An 18,334-nucleotide genomic window follows, 5' to 3' on the forward strand; every position below is an offset into this window, starting at 1 on the left:
AGTTGTACCGTGGAGAGCATTCTGACAGGCTGCATCACTGTCTGGTATGGGGTGGCGGGGGGCTACTGCACAGGACTGCAAGAAGCTGCAAAGAATTGTAAATCTAGTCAGCTCCATCTTGGGTACTGGCCCACAAAGTACCCAAGACATCTTCAGGGAGCAGTGTCTCAGAAAGGCAGCGTCCATTATTAAGGACCTCCAGCACCCAGGGCATGCCCTTTTCTCACTGTTACCATCAGGAGGTACAGAAGCCTGAAGACACACACTCAGCGATTCAGGAACAGCTTCTTCCCCTCTGTCATCCGATTCCAAAATGGCTACTGAACCCTTCAACACTACCTCACATTTTTCTTTCTTTCTTTTTAAATCTTTTTATTAAATAAGTATACAAAAAGGTAAGCCATATAGACACTAATACACTGTTAGAATATAATAAAATTACAGAAGATATTAATACAAAAAAAAACTACAAACAATGTAATTTAAACATAACATACCAAGGTAACATAATTAGTATACTAATTTTATATATATATCAATAGAGAAAAGGAACCCCCCCCCAAAAAAACCCACCGTGCAACTAACTAAAAGCAAAGCAAAGCAATGGGCTAACTTGAAACCAAACAGAGTTAAACTTAAAGTCACGTCCTCAATCCCGACCTCCATTAAAAACAGTAAAAAAAAACAAGAAGGGTATATATTACATTAAATGAAAATATTGAATAAAAGATCTCCAAGTCTGTTCAAATTTAAATGAGGAGTCATAAAGATTGCACTTTTTTAATATACAGTATTTCTGTTTTTTGCACGTTTTTAAAATCTATTCAATATTTCTTTTAAATTTTATTTATTTTTTTCTCTTCTATATTATGTATTGCGCTGAACTACTGCTGCTAAGTTTACAAATTTCATGTCACATGTCAGTGATAATAAACCTGATTCTGATGTCAGAAATGAACTCCAAAGTCTGACACCCTGAGCTATATAAAAATAGAAAATTAAATTAAATACAAAGTGCAAAAAGAGAGAGAAAAATACTGAGATAGTGTTCATGGATTCATTGTCAATTCAAAAATCGGCTGGCAGAGGGGAAGAAGCTGTTCCTGAATCATTGAATGTGTGTCTTCAGCTTCTTGTACGGTAGTAATGTGAAGAGGGCACGTCCTGGGTGATAGGGGTCCTAAATGATCGATGCTACCCTTTTCAGGCATCACCCTTTAAAGGTGTCCTGGATGCTGAGGAGGCTAGTGCCAATGATGGAGCTGGCTGAGTTAACAACTTACTGCAGCCTTTTCCGATCCTGTGCCGTGGCCCCTCCGTACCAATTGGTGATGTAACCAGGTAGAATGCTTTTCAAGATGCACCTATGGAAATTTACTTATGTTTTTAGTGATATACCAATTCCCCTCAAAGTCCTAATGAAATATAGCTCTGTTATGCCTTCTTTGTAATTTCATCAAGATAAATCTTCAGAGATATTAACATCCAGGAACTTGGAACTTCTCAACCTTTCCACTTCTGATCCATCGATGAGGATTTATGTGTTTCCTCTTCCTAGAGTCCAAATCAATTCTTTAGTCTTACTGATGTTGAGTGCAAGGTTGTTGCTGTGACATCAATCAACCACTTCATTTATCTCGTCCTGTACACCTCCTCGTCATCATCTGTAATTCTGCCATCAATAGTTGTGTCATTGGCAAATTTATCAATGGCGATTTGAGTTGTGCCTAGCCACACAATCCTGGGTATAGAGAGAGTCAAGCAGTCAGCTAAGCACACATCCTTGAGGTGCGTCTGTGTTGACTGTCAGCGAGGAGGAGATATAATTTCCGAACTGCAAAGAATATGGTCTCCCAGTGAAGATGATTAATTTGCAAAGGGAGGTACAGATGCCCAGGTTTTGGAGCTTGTTGAGTAGAACTGAGGGCATGATTGTGTTGAACGCTGAGCTGTAATCAATAAATAGCAGCCTAACGTAGGTGATCCAAGGCAGAGTGAAGAGCCAGTGAGATTGCATCTGCTGTAGACCTGTTGTGGCGATAGGCAAATTGCAGTGGGTCCTGGTCCTTGCTAGGCATGAGCTGATTTTTGCCATGACCAATCTCACAAAGCACTTCATTCACAGTAGATGTGAATGACACTGGGTAACAGCTATTGAGCCATTGGGCACAGGATTGATCGTCACTCTTTTAAAGCAGGTGGGACCTGCAACAGCATCAATGAGAGACTGAAGATGACCTTGAACATGACACAGGTTTTCAGAGCCTACTAGGTAAACCATCAGGGCCTGACATCTCGCAACAGTTCACTCCCTTGAAAGATGTTCTGTAGTTGGCACCTGAGACAGAGATTACAGCGTGTCAGCAGATGCTGCAAGGATTCACACAGGCATAGATTTATTCTCCCTTTCACAGTGTGCACAAAAGACATTGAGTTAGTCTGAGAATGAAGCAACAAAGCCATTCATAATGTTAAGTTTTGCTTTGTAAGAAGTAATGGCCTGCAATTCCTGCATCCTGCCAGAGCTGACTTGAATCGATTTCTACCTCTAACCTAAATCAGAATTGTTTTCTAGCACTTAAAATAGCCTTCTGTAGGTCGTACCTCGATCTCCGGTATAGTTCTGGATCTCCGGTCTTGAATGCCACAAACCTAGCCCTCAGCAGACTACAAATCTCCTAGTTCATCCACACCTTTTGGTTTGGGTATGTCCGATATGTTCTTGAAGGCAAACATGCATCCACACAATTCTTGAAGTCGGTGACAACCGTGGCATACTCATTCAGACTCAAAAATGAATCCCTGAATATTGTCCAGTCCATCGACTCAAAGCAATCCTGTAAGCACTCCTCCACCTCCCCTGACCATACCCTCTGGTCCTCACTACTGATGCTGCAGTCTTTACTCTCTGTCTATACTCTGGGAGTACAAGTATGACCAGGTAATCAGACTTTCCAAAAGTGTTAGCATGGGAATGGCATGTAAGCATTCTTGATAGTGGTATAACAGTGGTCAATAGTTGGTTCCTCTGGTGTCATAGGAGATATGTTGGTAGTAGTTGTTCAGAGATTTCTAATTTCTTTAAGCAGGCCTGGTTGAAGTCTCCCGCAATGATATATAAGGCATCACAGAGCGCAGTTTTGTGTCTGTTGATTGTTTTGCTCAGCTTCTCCAGTGCCTGCTTGACATTAGCCTGAGGTGCAATGGACACCACCACCAGGATGACAGCGGGTAGCTCCCATGGCAGGTAAATGGACATCTGACTGCTTGATGTTCCAGGTTGGGTGAGCAAGACTGAGACAGAACTGCCATGTTTGCACAGCATGGTGAGTTGATCATAAGAGCATACCCGACTTCTCTGCCTTTAAGAGACTGAGCTGTCCTGTCTTTGCGGAAAATGCAATTTCCTGGCAGTAGAGAAGGCCATGGGGTGCCACAGTGGTGTACTGGTTAGTGCAATGCTATTATAGCTCAGGGCGTCAAGAGTTTCCTGCATCCTCTGTAAGACAATCCTTCCTGTGTTTCCACTGGCAGCTCCAATTTCTTCCCACAATCCAAAGACATACCAGTTAGTATATTAATTGGTGATTGTAAATTGTCCCATGATTAAGCAAGAGTTAAATTGGTTCGATGCTGGATGGTGCGGTTAGGAGGGCCAAAAGGGCCAATTCAGCACTGTATCTTTAAATAAAATAAAGGATGGACAGGTTAGTGTGGGAATAGAATGGGAAGTTGAAATAGCTTATAACTGGGAGTTTGGGGTGACCACTGTGCACTGAGCATAAAAGTTTTCTGTCAAACAATCGCCAAATTTGTGCTTGGTCTCACAGATGTTGGGAAGGCCATGTCAAAAGCACTAAATGGGGTCGGCTGGTGGCGCAATGACATCGGTGCTGGACCCAGGAGTGGAGGTTCCCGGGTTCGAAACCAGTCGGGTCCGCTCCCGAGTACGCTTTCCATCCTGCTGGGTTGAGTGTCGAGATCGCAACTCGACCTCGTAAAAATTTTTAAAAAGCGAAAAATACTGCAAAAATGTCTGTGCGCGGAGTGGCGTGCCAAACAGTCTCTCTCTCGCTCTGCGCCTTGTAAAAGCCATGAAAAAGATATCATCACGGATGGACGCACACACACACGCAGACGCACGCACGCAGGCAGGCAAATGCCAAAAAAAAAAGCAGCGCCAAATGAAGGAAAAAATACTTTTCTTTTTGTGTGGCTTTGGTGACTTTGAATATACTCACACAGAACCCTTCAAGAACAAGATTGAGGGGCGTCACGTGATAGCGTGGGATTGATCCAGCTCTCCCGTAAAAAATTAGCAAAGTACCGTTTAAACAAAACAAAGTTAATAAATACTTTCCGAAAACTATTTATAACTTTGCAAGACTATTTTACGATATGCCTCCTAAACCGCAACAGAAGAAGTCTGTTGTTGCGAAGTCGCCGCGAGATGGGAAGAAAAAAGGGCCTACTGCAGCGATGGAGCCTCGGACTCAGGTCAGATCTCTTTTGGAGGAGATGCGTTCTATCTCCGCCGGAGAACAGGGAGCAATGGCGGCGGTAGCGGTCTCTCGGAAGAAGGTGCCGGAAATGCGCATGCGCGAAGAAGAACGCATGCGCAAATCGATACAACTCAAACTACAAGAACCGACAGCCACTGCAACTGAAAGTGACTCAGAGTCAGAATCGGATACCGCAGAGAATACAGATGAAGAAGAGGAGGAAGAACTGGAAGGGATTGGAACTAAAGGAGATGATGGAGACATAAGAGAAGCTTTATTGCAATTAACGGCTGAAGTAAGAAAAGTAAGAGCAGAGCTTAGAGACATGAAGATGTGCTATAATAAAGCTATGAAAAGACAGGATAAAATGGATAAGAAGCTTCAGGAGATGGAAAGAACAATGGAGCATATTAATGATAGAGTGGAAAAAACAGAAAATGATTTGCTTGTCTGGAATGCGGAAAGAAATCAACTCTTGGAGAAAGTGGACATGTTGGAAAATTTTAGTAGACGTAATAATATTAAAATTGTTGGTCTTAAAGAAGGTATGGAGGGAGGAAATCCAATAAAATTTTTTCAAAAGTGGATCCCGCAAGTTTTGCAAATGAAAGAGGAGGGCCGATTAATTGAAATTGAGCGGGCACATAGAGCTCTAAGACCAAAACCACAAGATGACCAATATCCACAAGCAATTTTAATAAAATTCTTAAGATTTCAAGACAAGGAAAGGATTCTACAGGCAGCTGCCCAAGCTGCCAAGAATAGAAAAGGGCCATTGATGATTCAAGGGAACAAAATTTTTTTCTATCCTGACATAAATTATGAACTTTTGAAGAGAAGGAAGGAATTTAATCCAGTGCAAAAAATCCTATGGGATCACGGTTATCACTTTATATTGCATTACCCTGCAACCTTGAAGATTTTTTTGACTGGTAGAGAAAAAAGATTTTTTGATGATTACCGGAAAGCGGAGCAGTTTGTGCAAGACTCTCTGAATATTCACCAGGTACAAGAACAAAACCGGGGAGCGAGATGGATTGAAGTAGAAGACTGGGTCAAAGAATGGACTTGTTGGATTTTTGAAGGCGGATGAATATATAAATATATTACTAATTATATGAGGGAGGGGAAGTAAGGTTAAAATTTGAGGAATACTGGTTGGGAATAGTAACATTAACTTTTTTTATATATATATATAATTTTTTTTGTTGCGGGGGAGCTGGAAGAAGCACTGATCAATTGCTACGCTAATCATGTGTGCAAGCGTGGCTCTAGCCACGACCCGCAAAATGGAGTGGGGTAGTGTTGTGTATCCTTTCATTCACAACATTAGTGGGGGGGTATTTTGTTTTTTCTTTTTTTATATCTCATCTCTCTCTTTTTTTCTCTTTTTGCCTGGATGATTGGGGGGGAACGCATAGCAACATGGTGAAGTTCAAAGAGATTCCCCAAGGAACTATGAGAGTTGAGAAGTTAAGTAATGTTTTAGATTGGAGTAACTTTGTTAAAAATAATGACTAATTTATTGAATTTTTTGAGTTTTAATGTTAATGGGCTTAATGGACTAGTGAAAAGAAAAAGAATCTTAACACATATTAAGAAAATGAAGATAGCCTTTTTACAGGAAACACATTTAACAGAAACAGAATATCAGAAATTAAAGAGAGATTGGGTGGGTAGTGTTGTTGTAGCGGGGAGTAGCAATTTTTAAGTCAAAACAAGAATGGGAAACAGATCTGAATATTAATATTGATGAAACAAATTGGTCAAGACTGTGCCTTGACAGTATGACAAACACAATAAATGTTCGCCTTAGATTAGTATAACTTTTTACACCAATTATATATTACACCACAAAAAATAAATTACTTATAATTTAAGAGATAAATATGTAACATTTTTGAATATTTGGCGCCCTTATTTACAAAAGATAGGATGGCATATTTAAGTGCTCCGATAAAGATCTTGGTCCCTTGGGGAAAGTAACGAATAAGTATACCAATTTTATTTTGAATTCCATGGAGCATGTGGAAACCTTCCAATATCCAGGCGGCTCTCTTTTTTTTTCTTTTTTACTTTTTAGGTAGGACTTAATTGGGGGGGGAGGGTTAAGGGGAGGGGGGAGGGTAGATACTATCTTTTCATGTATTTTTGAAAACTCAATAAAAATTATATTTAAAAAAAAGAACAAGATTTACAGATTCACAATTACTTGAGTAATAGAACACAAAACATAAAAATCTACAGTACATTACAGGACCTTCGGCCCACAATGTTGTGCCGACCATGTAACCTACTCTAAAAACTGCCTAGAATCTCCCTACCACATAGCCCTCTATTTTTCTAAGCTCCATGTACCTATAAGTGTCTTTTAAAAGACCCTATTGTATCCGCCTCTACCACCGTCGCTGCCAGTGCATTCCACGTATCTACCACTCTCTGTGTGAAAACCTCACCTCTGACAACCCCCTTCTACCTAATTCCAAGCACCTTAGAACTATGCCCCTCATGTTGGCCATTTTAGCCCTGGGAGAAAGCCTCTGGTTATCTGCACAATCAATGCCGTTCATCATCTGGTACACTTCTATCAGGTCACTTCTCATCCTCTGCCACTCCAAGGAGAAAAGGCCCAGTTCACTCAACCTATTCTCATAAGGCATGCTCTCCAATCCAGGCAACATCCTTGTAAATCTCCTCTGCACTCTCTCTATAGTATCCACATCCTTCCTGTAGTGAGATGATCACAGTACTCCAAGTGGGGTTTAACTAAGGTCTGATATAGCTTTAACATGACCTCATGGCTTTGAACTCAATCCCATGGTCGATGAAGACCATCATACCATATGCCTTCTTAACAACACTGTCAACCTGTGCAGCGGCTTTGAGCATCCTATGGACACGGACCCCAAGATCTCGCTGGTCCTTCACACTGCCAAGTGTTTTACTATTATTATATTCTGTCTTCAAATTTGACCTACCAAAATGAACTACTTCACACTTATCTGAGTTGAACTCCATCTGCCACTTCTCTGCCCAGATCTGCATCCTATCAATATCCTACTGTAACCTCTGACAACCCTCCAGACTATCCACAACACCCCCAACTCTTGTGTCATCAGCAAACTTACTCACCCACCTTTCTACTTCCTCATCCAGGTAAATTATAAAAATCACTTAAGAGGAAGGATCCCAGAACAGATCCCTGTGGAACACCACTGGTCACTGTCCCCCATGCAGAATATGAACCATCCACAACCACCCTTTGCCTTCTGTGGGCAAGTCAATTCTGGATCCACAAAGCAAGGTCTCCTCAGATCCCATCCCTCCTTACTTTCTGAATGAGCCTGGCATGGGGAACTTTATCAAGTGCCTTACTGAAAGCCATATACACTACATCCACTGCTCTACATTCATCAATGTGTTTTGTTGTATCCTCAAAGAATTCAATCAGGCTGGTAAAGCATGACCTGCCCTTTACAAAGCCATACTGACTATCCCTTATCAGATTATGTCTCTCCAAATGCTCACAAATCCTGCCTTCAGGATTTTCTCAAACAACTTGCTCACCACTGAAGTAAGAATTATTTTTTTTCAGTTAGTTGTAAATACCTGAACCTTATCCTGAAACCATGACTACTAGTTCCAAACTGCCCAGTTAAACAAAGTTTCTCAGCATCTAGTCTGCCAAATTGCTTTCAGAATATTTTATGCTTCATGTCTTTCTTCTAAACTCTGGTGAACATGGACCCTTCTACTCAATATCTGCTCTTTAGGAAGTACTCTTTATGCCTGCAATCAATCTAATGCATCAACATTACAACACTTCAAAGGTATATGCAACACTCCTGCCCCCAGACATTTTCTTTCTCTCCCTTCCCATTGGGCAGAAGGTCCGAAAGCCTAAAAGCATGTATCACCAGGCTTGAGGACAGTTTCATTCTGCTGTTATGAGATATAGGATCAGAATTAGCCCATTCAGCCCATCAAGTCTGCTCCAGCTTTCCATCATGGCTGGTTTATTATCCCTCTCAACTACATTCTTCTTCCCTCCTCCTGTAACCTTTGACAGCCTTGCATTATTCAAGAACCTATCAACCTCTGCCTTAAGTACACTTGGCTTCCACAGCTGTCGGTGACAAAGAATTCCATAGATTCCCCACCCTCTGGCTAAAGAAATCCCTCCTCATCTCTGTTCTGAAGGAATGTCCTTCTATCCTGAGGCTGTGTCCTCTAGGCCTAGACTCCCATACTGTAGGAAACATCCTCCACGTCCACTTGAGCGATGCCTTTCAATGTTCGATAGGTTTCAATGATATTCCCCGCCTCCCCCTACCCCCCCCCCCGCCATCCACCCCTCATTTTAAACTCCAGCAAATACAGGCTCAGAACCATCACATGCTCCTCATATGTTTCAATCCTGGGATCATTCTAATGAGCCTCCTTTGGACACTCTCCAATGCCAGCAGATTCTTTCTTAGATAATGGCCCAAGACTGCTCACTTAAGACTACTGAACGATTTCCTAGTACAATAAGATGAACTCTTGACTTAGTGAACTCCTCACGGCCTTGCGCCTTACTGTCTGCCTGCACTGTACTTTCTCTGTGACTGTAACACATTAACACTTTAATGAACTCACTGCTGCAATGAAATAATCTGTGTGGATTTTCAAGATTTATAGATTAGCATTATTTGTCACATGTACATCGAAACATACAGTGAAACGTGTTGTTTGCATCAAATCAAATCAGCAACGATTGTGCTGGGCATCCTACAACTGTCTCCACCCTTCCAGCACCAGCATAGCACGCCCACAACTCACTACACCTAATGGCAAGCAAAATAAAGTAATTGACTATACATGAGACAACAATAAGCCAATTACCAATTCTTTTTATGTTTCTCCAAACCTCTTGCTGTAAATGCCAAAGTGGCATTTCCCTTCAAAATTGCCGGCAGAGTAACTTTAAATGGGGGTGGGGAGAATACTTTTTCTTAAAAAGAGTGAACTCAGTTCTGACCTTTGCCCTCTGCCTCCTGTATGTCTTCATGTATTGCTTCATCGATTGCATCATCAAACTCATCAAACCTGCATAAGAGAGATTCAGATTATTGCCTTAATGCCTTAAACTACTCATAAATTAACAGCTTCACACATCAATATTTCAGATTGAGAAAGCAAATGACCGCTAAACTGGAAAACCACAGACTATCAGACACCATGCACTCATTAAAAAAATCACTTTTAAAAAGTCCCCATAAAGTCAATGTTCCAGGTAATGTTCCAGCTATATAAGACCTTGGTCAGAGCTCACTTGGAGTACTGCGTTCAGTTCTAGCCACCTCACTACAGGAGGGATGTGGATACTATAGGGAGAGTGCAGAGGAGATTTACAAGAATGTTGCCTGGATTGGAGAGCAAGCCTTATGAGAATAGGTTGAGTAAACTTGGCCTTTTCTCCTTGGAGTGACGGAAGATGAGTGGTGACCTAGTAGAGGTGTATAAGATGATGAGAGGCATTAATCATGTGGATAGTCAGAGGATTTTTCCCAGGGCTGAAAAGGCTAACATGAGGGGCATAGCTCTAAGGTGCTTGGAAGTCGTTACAGAGAAGATGTCAGGGGCAAGTTTTTCCACACAGAGTGTGGTGGATGCATGGAATGCACTGCTAGCGGCGGCAGTGGAGGTGGAAACAGTAGGATCTTTTAAGAGACAGTTAGATAGGTACATGGAGCTTAGAAAAATAGAGGGCTATGCGGTAGGATAATTCTAGGCTGTTTATAGAGTAGGGTACATGGTCGGCACAACATTGTGGGTCGAAGGGCCTGTAATGCGCTGTAAATTTCTATGTTCTATGCTCTAAAGTCACACTTTAAGAGGAAAAGACTAGTTGATTTTCTGAGTTATTGGGAAAGGTTGAACAGGTTAGGACTTTATTCCCTGGAACGCAGGAGAATGAGGGGAGATTTGATAGGAAGTATACCAAATTATGAGGGGTATAGATAGGGTAAATATAAGCAGGCTTTTTCCACTAAGATCAGGTGAGACTAGAACTAGAGGTTATGGGTGAAAGATGAATTACTTAAGGGGAACCTGAGGGGAAATTTCTTCTGAGGATGGTGAGAGTGTGGAACGAGCTGCCAGTGGAAGTGGTGGATGAGGGACTGATTGCAACATTTAAGAGAAGATTGGATAAGTAACACACACAACAGTTAACATCTTGGGCTGAGACCCTTCATCAGGACTGGAAAGCTTGAACAGGTACATGGATGGGAGTGGTATGAAGGGCAATGGTCCATGTGCAGGTCAATGTGACTATGCGGAATGACAGTTCAGAATGGACTGGATGGGTCAAATGGCACATTTTTGTCTGTAGCACTCTATTATTCCAGACTAAACTGGTGATATGGTAGTCTTTGATTGTAAAAATGAATTGCTTGTCTAATCACCTTAACCAAATATTCTTAACTGCCTTAATTCACTAAAGGGAGCAAGCTTCTCAGTGCACTGTATTTAATGTATTGACTCAGGGGCCAGGCAGATCACTGCAATGGGAAAACTTCAGGCAGAGATCTTCCTATCACCACTTTCCACAGTGAAATATCCCACGGGGCTCACAGCAACATTATCTCTCAGTAACAAAAAACAAAAATGACGAAGGAAGTTGATGGTGGCTAAAGCCTGATTTATACTCCTGCGTACGGGCTATGCTGTAGGTCTTGTGTAGCCTTACACCGTAGCGAGCATGCATAGTTGTGTCTGCGTCGCTCTGCAATTCACCACCAAAACGCTAGTTGGCGGTGGGGTTTCTATGCCACTGTGTTGAGTTTCTTCGTGAGAGACGTGGGCGAGGAAATGCATTTCAAATATTCTCGGATGTTGGTTGGTAGGATTTGATGATTTGGTTCATCGTCTCCAACCATTTATTTCGCATCAGTGTACAGACATGGCGGAGGGAAGCAACTGGAAATGCGTAGGAGGAAATGCAATGCTACCAAGCGGACCAATCACAGTTGTTGCAGTCTGCATCGCTACGACGCGAGTTACTTTTTTGGGGAGGTGCACGTCACCCTACGGCGTAGGGTACACGATACCTACGGCGTACATTTGACGCAGAAGTATAAATTGGGCTTAAGAAGGCGTAACGTGTGTTGGCCATTATTAACCTGGATTAGAGAGCAGTCTTATGAGGATGAGTTGAGTGAACTGGGGCTTTCTTCTTTAGAGTGAATGAGGGTGAGAGGAGATGTCATAGACTTGATTGTGGATAGCCAGGAACCTTTCTCAGGGCAAAAACGGCTAACATTGGGGGGGGGGAGCGGGGAGCAGAATTCAAAGGTGATCGTAGGAAAGTATAGGGGATGTCAGAACTAAGTTGTTTTACATAGAAAATAGTGAGTGCATGGAATATCCTGCAAGGGGTATCCAAATACATTAGGGAGCTTTAAGAAACTCTTAGATGGGCACATGAATGATATAAAAATTGAGGGCTATGTAGGAGAGAAGAGCTAAATTAATCATATAATAAGTTAAAAGGTCAGTACAACATTGTGGGACAAAGGTCTGTAGAGTGCTGTACTACTCAATGTTCTATGAGTCCCCTTCCAAATGAATTCTCCAGAACTTTGACTTCAGTTAATTGACACAGGTTAGGGATCATTCATCTTTATTTACAATAACCATGGTACCCAGTAGAGTTCCCAATGGAGTAAGAGAGAGGTGGCCATATGCTCTTTCAAGCAACAGATGTTAAATACCATTTGCACAAGCAGAGAAAACCATACCTGTAATTGATGGATCTCCGTGTTCTCCCTGATCGCCTTTCCAAGGATTTGAAGTCTTTAATTTCTGGCTCTTCTGGTACTAAATCCTGAGAAGAGTAAAAGCATTAGGCAGAGGTGAGCCTGATGTCAGAAACCCAGGACATAACCAGCATAGAAATTCATTACACAGCTCATGAGATTTATAGTTCTTGTCAGTGTGGTACTGCTGCATCTTCCTCTATTGCACAGACATTAATCAGACACTTGTTTTTTGGAGCTTTCCTTCTTTCCTTTTTTTAATTTTTAAAATTTATTTAGAGATACAACGTGGAATAGCCCCTTCCGGCTGAATAGGCTGAACAGCCCAGTCATCCACCTATTTAACCCTAGCCTAATCACAGGACAATTTACTATGACCAATTAACCTACTAACCAGTACATTTTGGGAGGAAACCCACATACTCATGGGAAGGATGTACAAATATTTGCAGACAGCGTTGAAACTGAACTCTGATGCTTCGAGCTGTTACCACTATGCTACCATAGTGCCCTTCACCTCTCTCCCCAACCTGTTTCATCCCCACTCCATCAAGCAATCCAGATAATGGGCATCAACCCCTGCAAATGGGCGTACCCCTGTAAACCTGAAACCTGCCCAGACCACATGTAGAACAATAATACACAGGCCCTTCGACCCTAGATGTTGGACTGACCTTATAGATTAGGGATTCCCAAACTTTTTTATGGCATGGACCGCTACCATTAACCAAGGGGTTGGTGGACTCCCCTGTTTTAGAGTCATAGAGCACACAGCACAGAAACAGGCCTTTTTGCCCATCCAGTCTGTGCTAAACTGTTATTCTGCGTAGTCCCATTTAACCTGCTCTAAGATCAATCTAACTTTCCCCTCCCACATAGCCTCAATTTTCCTTTCATCCACGTGCCTATCTAAAAGTCTCTTAAAGGTCCCTAATGTATCTGCCCCAGCACTACTCCTGGCAGTGTGTTCCACACATTTACATCTCTGTAGTAAATAACCTACTTCTGACATCCCTCTTGTACTTTCCTCCAATCACTTTAAAGTTACGTCCTCTTGTATTAGCCATTTTTACCCTGAGAGAAAGGTCCTGGCTGTCCACAACAAAGGTCTTGGTGGTCACTCAGGGAATGAAGATAACTGGGGAAATTGGGTTGAGAATTTGCTGTTAGCTTTTGGAATGAGGATGAGGGAACAGTCTTGGAGACTGCTCCCTCATTCCTTTGTACCTAATTACCTTCAAATTATAGATGCACCTTTGAAAATGTGACCTTTGTCCAGAGCAGACATTTATCTTCCCAGATGTACACCACAGGGATGAGAATCAGAATCAGATTTATTATCACTGCCTAATATAATGTAAAAATTGTTGTTTTGCAGCAGCAGTACAATGCAATACATAAAAAATTGCTGTAAGTCACAATAAAAAATATGTACACAAAATAAATAAATCAGTGCAAAAAGAGAACAAGAAGTGAGGTGCTGACCATCAACCACCTATTTACACAAAAGATTCTTCTTTTTAATCTTTTTATTAGTTTTCAAGTTCATAAACATAATAACAATAGTGATACAAAGAGATTGGAATTATGTCATTGGTAATAAACATATACAAGAGAAACTAGAAATAGTACAAGTGTAATAGACTTCCAAACTCTCGATATAATTAATCATGAAGAAAAAAGATATAAAAAGAAAAGGATATCACAAAGAAAAAACCCCCAAAAATAAAAAAAGCTAAGAAAAAAGAACTAAATTACTAGACCCAAAAAAAACCAAACAGAACAAAACAAGGCTGAACCAATATATTAGATCGAATACATTCATTAATGTCGTCAACTCTGCTCCCTTATTCATATATTCTAAGTTAATAAAAAGGATTCAGAAAAGGTCAAACTACATCATATGAAAATGTTGAATAAAGGCTTCCAAGTCTCTTCAAATTTAACCGAAGGATCAAAAATGACACTTACTTTTTCTAAATTTAAACATGATATAGTTTGGGAAAACCACTGAAATGTAGTAGGGGGATTGGTCTCTTTCCAATTCAATAAAATGCATCTTCTGGCCATTAATGTAACAAATGTAATCATCCGACAGGCTGAAGAGGATAAAATCTATGATCTACCATTGGCAAACCAAAAATTGCCGTAATAGGATGGGGTTGTAAATCAAAACGCAAAACTGTTAAAATAATATCAAAAATATCTTTCCAAAATTTTTCCAAGAAAGGACAGGACCAGAACATATGAGTCAAAGAAGCCACCTCAGAGTGACATCTGTCACAAATAGGATTTACATGGGAGTAAAAACAAGCTAGATTATCTTTAGACATGTGGGCCCTATGCACTACCTTAAATTGTATCAATGTATGTTTAGCACATATACAGGAGGAGCTAACTAACTGAAAAATTTTCTCCCATTTCTCTACAGATAAGTGAAGTTGAAGTTCCCTTTCCCATTCATTTTTAATTTTATCAGATATACCTGGCTGTATTTTAATAATTATATCCTAAATAGTTGCTATTAATCCCTTCTGATAAGGATTTAAACTTAAGTTTTTTTCCGTGGTATCAGTTGAGTATGAAATTAGAAAGATAGGCAGCGTGGTATTTAAAAAGTTTCTTATTTGTAAGTATCTTTTTAAAAATGGGATCTGGGCAAGTTATATTTATTAGACAACAGGTTTTCAAAAATAAATCACAGAAACATGTTATACCCTTCATTTTCCATATCAAAAAGGCTTGATCCATAACAAAGGCTTGGGAAAAAAATTAGATATATTACGGCTTGATAATATAAATTTGTTCAAACCAAAAAAATTACAAAATTGGAACCATATTCATAATGTGTGTTTAATTATTGGATTAACCAATTGTTTATTCAATTTAGAAAACACAAAGGGAAGTGAAGTTCCTAAAATAGAAACCACTGAAAACACTTGTACAGAGTAACCTTCAAGGCTACACAAAAGATTCTGCAGATGAAACCAGAGCAACACATTCTCAGCAACCTCCCCCCACCACCACCCCTCCAATTCTATGCCTCACTCCCTGGTGCCAGGGTCAGAGACGTCTTGGATCAGGTCCACAGCATTCTAAAAAGGGCGGGGGGGTGAACAGGCAGAAATCATGGTACATATTGGTACCAATGATATAGGTGGGAAAAAGGAGGAGGTTCTGAAAACAGATTATTAGCAGGACTTCCAGGGTAGCAGTCTCTAGATTGCTGCCTGTGTGACATGCCAGTAAGGGTAAGAATAGGATGATTTGGCAAATGAATGCATGACTGAGAAGTTGGTGAAGGGAGCAGAGTTTCAGGTTTCTGGATAATTGTGATCTCTTCAGGGGAAGTATTGACCTATATAAAAAGGACAGATTACACCTGAACCCAACGGGGACAAATATCCTTGTGACATGTTTGCTAGAGCTGTTAGGGAGGATTTAAACTACTATGGCAGGGGATGGGAACCAGAATGATAAGGCTAAGGATGAGACAGTTGGTGTAAAAGTAGGTACAGTGTGTAATGTGACTGCGAGGAAGGGCAGGCAGATGAAAAGGTAAATTTGCAGTCAGTGGGATGTGTTGAAGTGTAACATTGGGGCAAAATCAAAAAGGGTGATGAATACAGGACTGAATGTGTTATATTTCAACGGTACACAGAATAAGGTAGATGATCTTGCAGCACAATTAGAAATTGGCAAGTATATCGTTGTGGGCATCACTGAGTCGAGGCTGAAAGATCACAGTTGGGAGATGAACATCTAAGGATACACATTGCATCAAAAGGACAGGCAGGTAGGTGGGGTGGCTCTTTTGATAAAAAATTAAATCAAATCCTTAAAAAGAGGCAAAATCGGATGAGAAGGTGTAAAATCCTTGTGAGCAGAGTTTAGAAACTACAAGGGTAAAAAGGCCTTATACCCAGGCCTCTGAACAATAGTCAGGATGTGGGATACAAATTGCAATGAGAAATAGAAAAGGCATGTAAAAAGGGCAATGTTACGATAGTGATGAAGGATTTCAATATGTAGGTAGATTAAGAAAATCAGGCTGGTGCTGGATCCCAAGAGAGGGAATTTAAAGGATGGCCTACTCCTGCACCTATTGTCTATTGTCTATAAATATACGAAGAGCATTTGATAGCTCTGGGCCTGTACTAGATGGAGTTTAGAAAAATGAGGAGGCATCTCTTTGAAACTTAATGAATATTGAAAGGTCTGGATTGAGTGGATAGGGACAGGATGTTTCCTATACTGGGTGAGACTAGGACCAGATGGCACTGCCTCAGAATAGAGAAACATTCATTTAGAACAGAGATGAGAAGAAATTTCTATAGTCAAGGGTAGTGAATCTGTGGAATTCCTGGCCACAGATGGCTGTGGAGGCCAAGTTATTGTGTATATTTAAAGTGGAGGTTCATAGGTTCTCAATTAGTCAGGGCTTCAAAGGTTACAGGGAGAAAGCAGGAGAATAGGATAGAGAGGGGTGATAAATCACCCATGATGGAATGGCAGAGCAGACTCGATGAGCTAATTGGCCTAGTTCTGCTCCTATGTCTTATGGTCTTATTTACAACAACCACTTAATTTCCCAACCCGTGTGAGGCAACTGGATCACCAAGGGACCCACTCTTTCACAGTGAGAACGTGCAAACTCCACACAGACAGGACCAGAAGTCAGAGTTGAACGTGGGTCTTTGGTACAGTAAGACGGTGGTTCCAACAGCTGTTTTAGTGTGGAGATTCTTTTGATTTAAAAGTACCTGTTTCTCTAGGAACTGCCAGTCTTTTTGATAGAGTAGCACTACACCTTTCACCTAACCATTTGGAACATGGGGAGAGAAATATACCAGTCAGCCTCAAGAAGAATGCCTTATCTCTGCATAGAGGCTAGGTCAGAATCCCACCAATCAACCCTCTCTTTCAAATAATATCTCACTATTTGTCCACCTTCAGCAGATTTTAAATATTTTCAGACAAAAAGATTTAAAATTGTGAAACTTCAGATTTGGAGTAGTGTGTGCAGTTCTGGTTATCACATTACAGGAAAGATGAGAAGCTTTGGAGAGGATGAAGTAGTAGTCTCCAGGTTAGATAATCTTGCAATGCCAGAAACTGAAGGTAGACATGAGAGTGTTGTTGAACTGCACGGTATCATAGCAGCTAGTGCAATGCTTTACAGCATCCAGCTGTAAGATCGGCTTTGATTACTGCCACTGTCTATAAGGAGTTTGTATACTTTCCCTGTGACTCAATGGGTTTCCTCAGAGTGCTCCAGTTTCCTCCCACATTAAAGACATAAAGTTTGAGTTAGTAAGTTGTAGGCATGCTTTGTTGGCGCCAGAAGTACGGTGACACTTGCAGGTTGCTTGGCGCAATCTTTGATTTTATGCAAAACGATGCATTTCACTGTATATTTTGATGTACATGTGACAAATAAAGTTAACCTCTTTGGGCGCCATAGTAGCATAGCGGTTAGCACAACAGCTTAGGCTGTCAGAATTCAATTATGACACCATCTTTAAGACTAAATCTTCCCTGTGAAAAGCATGTGTTTTCTCTTGGTGCTCTGGTTTCCACCCACAGTCTAAAGACATATTGGGTTGGTTGAGTGGTCATTGTAAATTGTCCCATGATTAGATAGGGATTGTTGGGGGTTGCTGGAATTGTGGGGCTCAAAGGGCTGGAAGGGCCTACTCCACACTGTATCTCTGAATTAAACAAAAGGAATAAATCAAATAGAGATTTATAAAATTATGAGAGCTAATAGATGGTATTTGACATTCTTCTCCTGATACAAATGTGAAATACTAGAGGGCACAGTATAGAAATGTCAAATACTAGAGGGCACAGGATAGAAATGTCAAATACTAGAGGGCACAGGGTAGAAATGTCAAATACTCGAGGATACAAGATACAAGTGTCAAATACTCGAGGACACGGGGTAGAAATGTCAAATACTCGAGGACACGGGGTAGAAATGTCAAATACTCGTGAACATGGGATAGAAATGTCAAATACTGGAGGACA

The 18,334-nt window shown here is 40.9% G+C and overlaps 1 protein-coding gene across 1 annotated transcript in view; it reads right to left on the minus strand.

The window, feature by feature from the left end:
- The window catches only part of rsf1a (remodeling and spacing factor 1a), a 109,021-nt gene that overhangs the window by 12,741 nt on the left and 77,946 nt on the right, over positions 1–18,334 (minus strand). Inside the window, 2 exon segments of the mRNA XM_063054675.1 lie at positions 9,523–9,590; positions 12,287–12,372. Coding sequence (XP_062910745.1) covers positions 9,523–9,590; positions 12,287–12,372 — 154 coding nt within the window.

The sequence above is a fragment of the Mobula hypostoma genome, chromosome 7 (genome assembly GCF_963921235.1).
Source record: "Mobula hypostoma chromosome 7, sMobHyp1.1, whole genome shotgun sequence".
Classification (NCBI taxonomy): Eukaryota; Metazoa; Chordata; class Chondrichthyes; order Myliobatiformes; family Myliobatidae; genus Mobula; species Mobula hypostoma.